General features: G+C 41.2%; 1 protein-coding gene across 1 annotated transcript in view; it reads right to left on the reverse strand.

Moving 5' to 3' along the window:
* The window catches only part of lin54 (lin-54 DREAM MuvB core complex component), a 10,621-nt gene extending 3,809 nt beyond the window's left edge, over positions 1–6,812 (reverse strand). The window contains exons 1-9 of the mRNA XM_016257557.1: positions 6,098–6,812; positions 4,802–4,919; positions 4,562–4,695; positions 4,271–4,426; positions 3,312–3,504; positions 3,045–3,115; positions 2,681–2,878; positions 2,508–2,599; positions 802–873 (exon numbers count right to left, since the gene is read on the reverse strand). Coding sequence (XP_016113043.1) covers positions 802–873; positions 2,508–2,599; positions 2,681–2,878; positions 3,045–3,115; positions 3,312–3,504; positions 4,271–4,426; positions 4,562–4,695; positions 4,802–4,919; positions 6,098–6,787 — 1,724 coding nt within the window. The 5' untranslated portion in view covers positions 6,788–6,812. The remainder of the gene's footprint in view (positions 1–801; positions 874–2,507; positions 2,600–2,680; positions 2,879–3,044; positions 3,116–3,311; positions 3,505–4,270; positions 4,427–4,561; positions 4,696–4,801; positions 4,920–6,097) is intronic.
* Between the last annotated feature and the right edge of the window lie 2,644 nt (positions 6,813–9,456).

Below are 9,456 nucleotides of genomic sequence, written 5' to 3' on the forward strand. Positions count from 1 at the left end.
GTAAAATAATATATATATAAATGAAAACAAATGAAAGAGAGAGAGAGAGAGAGAGAGAGAGAGAGAGAGAGAGAGAGAGAGAGAGCGAGCTTGCGAATAAGTGAAACTTATCACGTCATTGCTAAGAAATATAATGTAGCTTTTAGTAGCGAAGCTGTTATATTTATAAAATTCACAGGGCGAGGTTGAAAACCAGCTCCTGAATGTGCAATTTCTCACCTAGCCTATACAAAGTTTCCAACTCAATAAAATGCGAGCGCATGCACGTCTGGCAAACGTGTCGCCCTCACATTGGGAGTTCTGCAGGGATTCGGATATGTGTGTATAGACGTAGGTTGGATGTCCAGATATCGGATATGTATCTGATTAAAATCCACATTTGGAAGTGGCTCAGATCGGATGCAAAAAAATCTGATCTCATGCGGATTTTTGTGTTTACATGTGCGCAACAAATTCTGATAAGATGTGAGCAAAAAAATCTGATTTTTTGTGCAAGTGTAAATGCAGCCTTAAACTGCTTGACAGGGGGTGCTTTTGAGCAATAAAATATGAAATTAAATTATACCCGTGATAATCTGCTTCCTGTCTGTCAGAATTAACTGTTCTTACTGGTGAATTTGACAGTAAGAACTGAATTGCAGATTGTAAAAAAAAAAAAAAAAGGAAATTGTTGTAATATTATACAACTGGATCTGGAAACTATGAAAGCACTTGCCAAATGCAGCAGCTGAAACAGGTTACACCCTTTATATGGGCCATTTTCAACTTTAAAAGAATTGAAACAAATGCTGGGTAACGTACAATTTCAGACACTGTGACCGTGTGCAGTTGCAGGGTTTTCTCGGCCTTGAAGTTGCTTCGGACGTTGATAAACTGTAATAAAACACAGGCAGAATGTAACCTGAGAATTCATTTGTATATATGTGACCTGTGCTGGCAAAATGAGTCACAATGAGCACATTTCCAAAAATGTTCACATTATAAGACTTTCAGAATGATGTATGATTTGTTGGAATCGGACGAAAAATGACTGAGCTACACCTGTTTGAAGTCGATAGAGTCAGCAAAGTCAATTTTGAGAAAAATCGAGTTAAAGTTTTCTGAAGGTTCCAAAGCAAAATCACAGAGCAACGTTGCATCTTTTCCTCCAGTTCTTCTCTTAATAATAATTACTATATTAATAATCACAATATAGCTATTTTTTATTTTATCTTTGTTATTATAAATAAGAAAAAAAAATTAAGTATTACACCTTTTTCATCTAAACAAAAGCATTCAAGAAAAACAAATAATCAAATGTAAAAACCCCCTTTACTGTTTATTACAAAAAAATTGATTATTAAAACTACAAAAGCAGTTCAATCAAGAGCAGCGAGTGATTCCCTCTTTTCTTTTATTGTTAGATTAACATTAATGAGGTGGCCTACAGTATATTAAGAGCTACTGTAATGCACGGATCTAATATAATGTTACACATCAGATGTTTTTCCTCAAACGTTTACTTAAGACATAACAGATTATGTTTGCGTGAATACTTAAATACTGTAATTCTGTGCACAGTCAGCGCGAGAAACGAGTGGAGAAAAGGTACTGCTCTCAGAAAACGTACAAATAAAGGTAATTAAACATCTAAAATGATTATTTGGAGCATTGGGATCGCTAGACGAGGGCTTAATACGTTTACTTAAGACATAACAGATTATGTTTGCGTGAATACTTAAATACTGTAATTCTGTGCACAGTCAGCGCGAGAAACAAGTGGAGAAAAGGTACTGCTCTCAGAAAACGTACAAATAAAGGTAATTAAACATCTAAAATGATTATTTGGAGCATTGGGATCGCTAGACGAGGGCTTAATGAACTCATTTTTGTGAAAACCTCAAAATTGACATTTTTCACTATTTTTGCCTGTAATTCAAAATTTGCCCGTGCACATTTCGTCTCATTTTGCCAGCACGGGTCACATATACATACACGTAACAGTGAGGCATGTGGCGCTCGGCTCACCCGTTGAGTGAAAGCCTGGCTTGAGTCTGTATGGGGGTGGCTGTTGAGAAGGTGGAGCTGCTGGTCAAAGTCACAAACGCAGACTGAGGGATCTATGGGAACAAGCAAAGCGGGACAATCCCTTCAAAAACTAGCCAAACTCATATGTCCTGCTCCATCGCTGACATACGGACCTGTGTAACGTACGGGGCCGGCAACACAGCATAGCTCATGTTCCCCGAGCCGTGGGCGGGGGCGAGGACAGTGCCTGGCGGCAGGCTGGTGAGGTTGGGCTGGATCTGTGGCAGATGTGTGGCTGGCATGATGAGACGCTGGGGCGTCTGACTCGTGGTCACCACCTGGGCTGCTGACGTCAAGGGTTTGGGTACAACCTGTGCACAAAAAGATCTTTCACTATTTTTGCTTGTAATTCAAAATTTGCCCGTGCGCATTTCGTCTCATTTTGCCAGCACGGGTCACATATACACACGTAACAGTGAGGCATGTGGCGCTCGGCTCACCCGTTGAGTGAAAGCCTGGCTTGAGTCTGTATGGGGGTGGCTGTTGAGAAGGTGGAGCTGCTGGTCAAAGTCACAAACGCAGACTGAGGGATCTATGGGAACAAGCAAAGCGGGACAATCCCTTCAAAAACTAGCCAAACTCATATGTCCTGCTCCATCGCTGACATACGGACCTGTGTAACGTACGGGGCCGGCAACACAGCATAGCTCATGTTCCCCGAGCCGTGGGCGGGGGCGAGGACAGTGCCTGGCGGCAGGCTGGTGAGGTTGGGCTGGATCTGTGGCAGATGTGTGGCTGGCATGATGAGACGCTGGGGCGTCTGACTCGTGGTCACCACCTGGGCTGCTGACGTCAAGGGTTTGGGTACAACCTGTGCACAAAAAGATGTTCAAGCATGTGTGAACGGTTTCTGATGAATTACAGATTATGAACGCCAAGCCATACAGCAAAAATACCAAAAGCTGCAAGATCATCCATAACAATGGTGTCACTGTTCAACTGTAAGCGTGTAGTGAACGAGGTGTTTCACTGTGTACCTGTTTGATGCTCTGTGCTGGGATGATGGGTACAGACATCCGTACTGCAGCATTCATCATTACAGGCTTGGCTTTGTAACAGCACAACAATAGATACGTTATTGGATTTTCTTTAATCACTTATGAGCCAATTCATTTTCAATCCTATCATTAATGTCATTCTAAAAATAGATCGCAATTAGTAGTAATATTCATTTTTTGGTGAACCATCCCTTTAAAGTCTTTTATTTTCTCATCCCTCACATGGGTTGACTGTGATATACCGACCTGGTTGGATGGAAGGGTTGGTGTTGGTGCTGCCGCCCGACTGTGCAGTGGTGCTGCCAGTGGTGGCCGTTACCAGTCGCACATAATGGAAGCGGCTGCCTGGCACCTGGATCTGCTGCACGTTGGGAGGTGTGGTGAGGGGGATGATGGTCTTAAACTGGGATGTTCCCACTCCTCCCACGGTCTTTAAAGTCTGTACACAGAAATCAGCATTAAATGTAGTCAACATGTACTGTTGCTATACAGAAAATTACACTAATTCATAGTTTTCAGTTTCTGGCTCAAAGGCCTGGCGGGCAAAACATCCATAGAAGTGCAGCACAAGCCCGTCAGTTTTCCATCTGTTTCCAATACACAAATATTTAGATCATCTCTCAAAAGGATAAAAGAAAGATGCGTGTACAAAATGCAAGTTTTGGCCATTTGCAGTACATATAAATCACCCGCCGAAATATTTCAGTTAAAAACTGTGAGACATGCTAAAATGTTTAATGTGAAAACACTTAAAGTACCTTTAAAACAGTAATATTAAAAGATCGAATTCAATACACATTTTTAATGATGTGTGCTTTTTTTGAGCTCGGAACATGAACGCAATGCGCTAAACGGTTAAGTGTTTTCTTTAAAACGGTTTTCTATGGGAAAACATTTAATGTGAAACTTTGCACATTGCGTTTATATTCTGGGTTCATCTGCTTGCCTGTGCAAAGTCTGCATCATCAAGGTGTATACTGAATTTGGCCTTTAAATATCACTGTCTTACTACATTACTACTTAATGCAAACCTCATAAAAATAACTGGCGGGCAGTGGAGGAAAGCCTTGTTTTGCCCTCCAAGTGGGCGTTCCTGTAAGGGTGTGACGTCACGTGAAAACTATGAATACAGGCTGTTATTACAGGATGGGGCAGTTAAAAATCTATATTAGACTGCATAGCAAACTGGTTTTAATTGGGCTTACCTGTGCGGTGGACTGGCTGGTTCCGGCTTTAGCTGGAGAGGTGGTGGCAGACTGTTGAACTGTGAGGATCTGCTGGCCCAGAGCCATGTTGAGCGGCAGTGTCACAGACTTCTGCGGTGAGTTTGGAGACTGACTGGCAACCGAAACCACAGTCAGCTACAGACAGGAGAAACACAAGGATGAGGGTGACATCAGAAACCAGAGTGTGGCCATCATTGAGAAAAAAATGGCATCACATAGACAGGTGAATGTGATTGCGATGCCAGTTTTTAGATTTAAAAGATTCAAGACCTTGCTGGGAGACTTGAGAGGCGAGATGGCGACTTTGCTGTTGCCAGATGCATTCTGTGGCACAGTGCTGACAGTCTCACCAATGGTGAGGGTGCGTGGAGGTGTCACAGGAGTACTCTGGGTAACAACTCGCCCTGTGGACAAAAGCAAGGAAGTCAAATTTAGATATCACAGCTGTGCTGTTAAAATAAAAATCACTCTCGCTCATGTTATATTTTATTAAGGCATACAGAAGAGTACCAGTCACTACAGGAGCCGCTGAAGCTGGGCTGGACAGTCCTTTATTGTTCAGGGCTTTTGTGATGATCAGCTTTGTTATCATCGGTCCAGCTGTAGATACTGGGGGCTTCTTAGTGATCTGTGAAGAGAAATGCTATACTTGGCAATTATTTCAGCTGTCCATGATAGACATTGAGCAGGAAATAAGATTGCACTTTAAGCTCATTAAATTAACTAATGCCATTTTGCCATAATAATGCATGCCATTTTTCCTTACAGAAAAAATGTATCTACAAAAATTTATATTATAAAACAATAACAATTAAATAAAATCAATGATTTTAAAAATACAGTTAAACATCTTTTTTTTTTAATAAATATGACTATAAATATATCATTAATAACATGAATTCATTTTATTAATAATAGCTCATTTTAGTTGTTATTATTAAAGGGATAGTTCACCCAAAAATGAAAATCACCCCATAATTTATTCACCCTCATGCCAACCTAGGTGCATATGACTTTCTTATTTCAGACGAATACAATCGGAGTTATATTAAAAAATGTCCTTGCTTTTCAAAGCTTTATAATGGGAGTGAATGGGTGCTATTTTTCAATAATCCAAAAGACGTAAAATAAAGTGCGTCCATCCATAATAAAAAAAAGTGCTCCACACAGCTTAATAAAGGCCTCCTGCAGCAGATCAATGCGTTTTCGTAAGAAAAATATCCATACTTAAAACTTTATAAACCGTAATCTCTTGCTTCCTAGAGTTAAAAGTAACGAAAGCAGAAGCACAGAGCAAAACAAAACACTGGTCACGAATTAGAAGAACAAAACGAGGATTTGTAAAGAAGAATGTCAGAGGATTTTGATATAAACCAAGAGGGGACTGGTTTTCCTTTGCTAAAGTGAGGAAACTTTGCTTCCTTTGCTCCTGTAAACAAACGTTGGTTCTCGCGAGACTAGCATATTCACGCCCGACCTTGCGCTATGCTATTTACGCATTATAAATAAAATAGTTCATTTTAAAAATACAGTAATAAAAGGCATTTTTCCTAATAGAAAAACATTTACAAATATGTCATTAATAATAATAGCTCATTTAAATGACACTATAAAAAAAATTAAAATATATATATTTGAAATATTATATTATAATGATAATGGCCCATTTTAATAATAAAGGTAAAATATGTGAAAATACATATTTAAAATGCATGAACACATGTTACACTGCACATCATAAACACAATCAAGCTTTCGAAAAAAGCTGATCAACCACCCTTTTAATGAAAGGTTGTTAACACCCACCTGAAGTGTTTTGAGCTGCTGAGCCTGCAGTGTGGTGGAGCTGCCCATCAGCTGACTGGCTGAGCTCACCGCTATCACAGGCTTCCCTACTGTCGTCACCATTTTGATCTGCGTCGGCAGGGCCTTGACATCTCCTGTGCCCTGGGTAGTGGCGGGCTTGTTCCAAGTGTGGGGCAGAGCCAACATAATGGGCTGCCCTGTTTTACTGAGGCCAGCAACCAAGAGTTTTTGGCCCTCTGGTTTGAGCACAGCAGTGCCTGGAGACTTGCCATCTGCAGCGGGGGCGCTGGCCACTTTGTTGATGATGAGCTGGTGATTGGCCGGGACTGTAACGCTGGAGATTTTGGGGAGGTTCTGAGTCACCACAGGACCGGTGGTTTTGGCTGAGGTGGTGGTGGTCATGGTGGTGCCGGTTATGAGGCCTGAGGGGGCGAGGAGGAGTTGAGTTCCCGAGCTGGTGCTGCACTGAGCATCGGTGGAGGCAGAGGTCAACTGCATAGACGTAGTGGCTGGACACAGGCTGACGATTTCAGGCACCTCTGTTTCCATAGGAACCTGCTGCGGCTCTGGTTCAGATTGGGGAGGAGCAGCGAGGTGCTCGGCGGGGAGTTCCTCTTCCATCGCAATGGCTTCCGTATCCATAATCTCATCAGGGAGGAGGCTGTTGAGCTCAGGTGAAACCACATCCATCGTGTACAAAGTTACTGAAGACACACTGTGGGGGAAAAACACTTCTTAAATGACAAGCTAGAGATGAGAATATATTACTGAAAAGCTACTAGAATTCATCCTTTGCTGATTTGCTGCTGAAGAAAGATTTCTTTTTATTATTATTAATGTTGAAAATAGTGCTACTTAATGTTTTTGTTGAAACAGTGATACATTTTTTCAGGATTCTTTGATAAATAGAAACAGCATTTATTTGAAATAGAAATTATTTGTAACAATTTAAAATGTCTCCTCCGCAGAATAAAATCATTCATTTCTTAACTTAACCTAAACTGATCAGTATTTTACTATTTCTAAAAATGAAAAGGGAAAACATGTACACACACACACATACATAAACATTTAAAAATATTTTTCCATCAAATTTTTATAATTACATTTTAGAGTAATATTTACAAAAATTTAATTTTAGAGTAATATTTTCCATCAAATATTTCCATGACATTAGCCTTGCAATAATGCTAATGACTTTTCTGGGTAGAGAAAACAAGTTAAATATTTAAATATACTCTCATATTACAGGGTTTGTGAACACCATGTTTTCCTTTTCAACATGTCTAGACAGCATTTATAAAAACTGAAAGGTACTGTAGTGAGAACAAGTGCAAGCTATTTTGTTAATATATATATATATATATATATATATATGTTTATATAGTTAGCAGTTTGGAGTGAAACTACTAGCCCAAGCCCTCATATCAAGCACAGCTGCATAATTATGTCACATAATCTGCTACAATCATACTGGCGGGCCATTCAAATTCCCCCATCTACTAAACGCTGCACACACCGCGAGCGACGCGACGCGCCCGGACCGCTCCCATTCATTCCAATCACTCTCCGCTGTTGACTGCGTCGCGTCGCGTCGCGTTCAGCTGTTTACGCTCAGCTGCTACGCGGCTAACTAGCACAGGAGCTAACCAGCAGTTAACACACAATTATATCTGAAGCGCAGCTATCACAGCTAACACGAACTAGCCGGGCAGTGCTTCAGAAACCGGACAGTTATGCGCGCTCAAGAAAAGGTGGCTTAAACAACGTTTAGTAGCTTAAACCTAACATTTTCACAGCAGCTGAAACAACAGCAGGCCTCTGTGGACATGCCTGACAACAACAATCCGCGTTTAATCCTTTACCTCAACGCTTAATTCACTGAAAGCGAACCAGACCCGTCTGTCAGTTTCACATCAGGCGGAGTTTGTTGATATTCGACGGGCCTGCTTTCCTGCCAATTCTGTTGCCATGGAAATATCTATATTTACAAAGCGCACATATGAGCTACTGCGGGCAGGGCCGCGCGCCTGCAGGACTTCTCCTTCACTGAAACAACACATGGTGATCTTAAAGAGTTATCATTCACTATCACTGCACGTGAATGGATGGAGACTGATTCTGTCAGCCAGAGAAGACAATGAAGCCACACACACAGGCTTTTGACCTACAAAATAAAAATAATAACAGCATTTTTCACTGCAATTGTCCCTTCACTGATATCCTTTCAATTAGAATCAACTGGCACAATCACGTCTATATCTAAAAAACACACAATATTGCAAAATAATGCATGTTAAAGAGTTTGACCCTCAAACGAAAGCCACGTAACTCTTATAGTTTGATGTCAACGAGATTAAAAAAATCTACACTAGGTTTAGAAAACTGAAATAAATGCAGTGATAATACTTCATATTTATAATTATTACCATTAGCTGAACCAGTGTATATTGTACAAACATAACACGTCATAAAATAAACAACCTGAGTGAAAAAGTCGAACTTGTACACGGTTTATAACCGAAATACTGCTTAATTAAAAACAACAACAACAACATAAGGGGAACACATCACTCTGCCACAAAATGATGTCTCTAATTTTACACACACACATACATATATATATATAGATATAAATGAGCCTCTCACAGGTTTTCCATGAAACTAATAATGCAGTGAACTGAAGATGATGCAGAATAAGCTGAGGTGAGACTGACAGGCGCGGAGGGCCAGCAGCTCACTGTCAGGTGGAGCCTCAGCTGCTAACCAGCTAGCCACTCCTAACTAACACTATTAAGCTCTGTCTGCCTGTGCTTAATTCATGATGCAGACATCAGCAGCGATCACAGCTGGGTGTGTGACAGACCTCAGCTGACACACACAGACACACACACTCACAGACACACACTCACAGACACACAGACACACACACACACACACACACACAGAGAGACACACAGAGACAGAGAGACACACACACACACACAGACACAGAGAGAGAGAGACACACACACACAGAGACACACACACAGACACACACACTCACAGACACACACTCACAGACACACAGACACACACACACACACACACACACAGAGAGACACACAGAGACAGAGAGACACACACACACACACAGACACAGAGAGAGAGAGACACACACACACAGAGACACACACACAGACACACACACTCACAGACACACACTCACAGACACACAGACACACACACACACACACACACACAGAGACAGAGACACACACACAGACACACACACTCACAGACACACACACACACAGACAGACACACAGAGACAGAGACACACACACACACAGACACACACACTCACAGACACACACACA

Source organism: Sinocyclocheilus grahami, unplaced genomic scaffold (assembly GCF_001515645.1).
Source record: "Sinocyclocheilus grahami isolate Dianchi unplaced genomic scaffold, SAMN03320097.WGS_v1.1 scaffold1569.1, whole genome shotgun sequence".
Classification (NCBI taxonomy): Eukaryota; Metazoa; Chordata; class Actinopteri; order Cypriniformes; family Cyprinidae; genus Sinocyclocheilus; species Sinocyclocheilus grahami.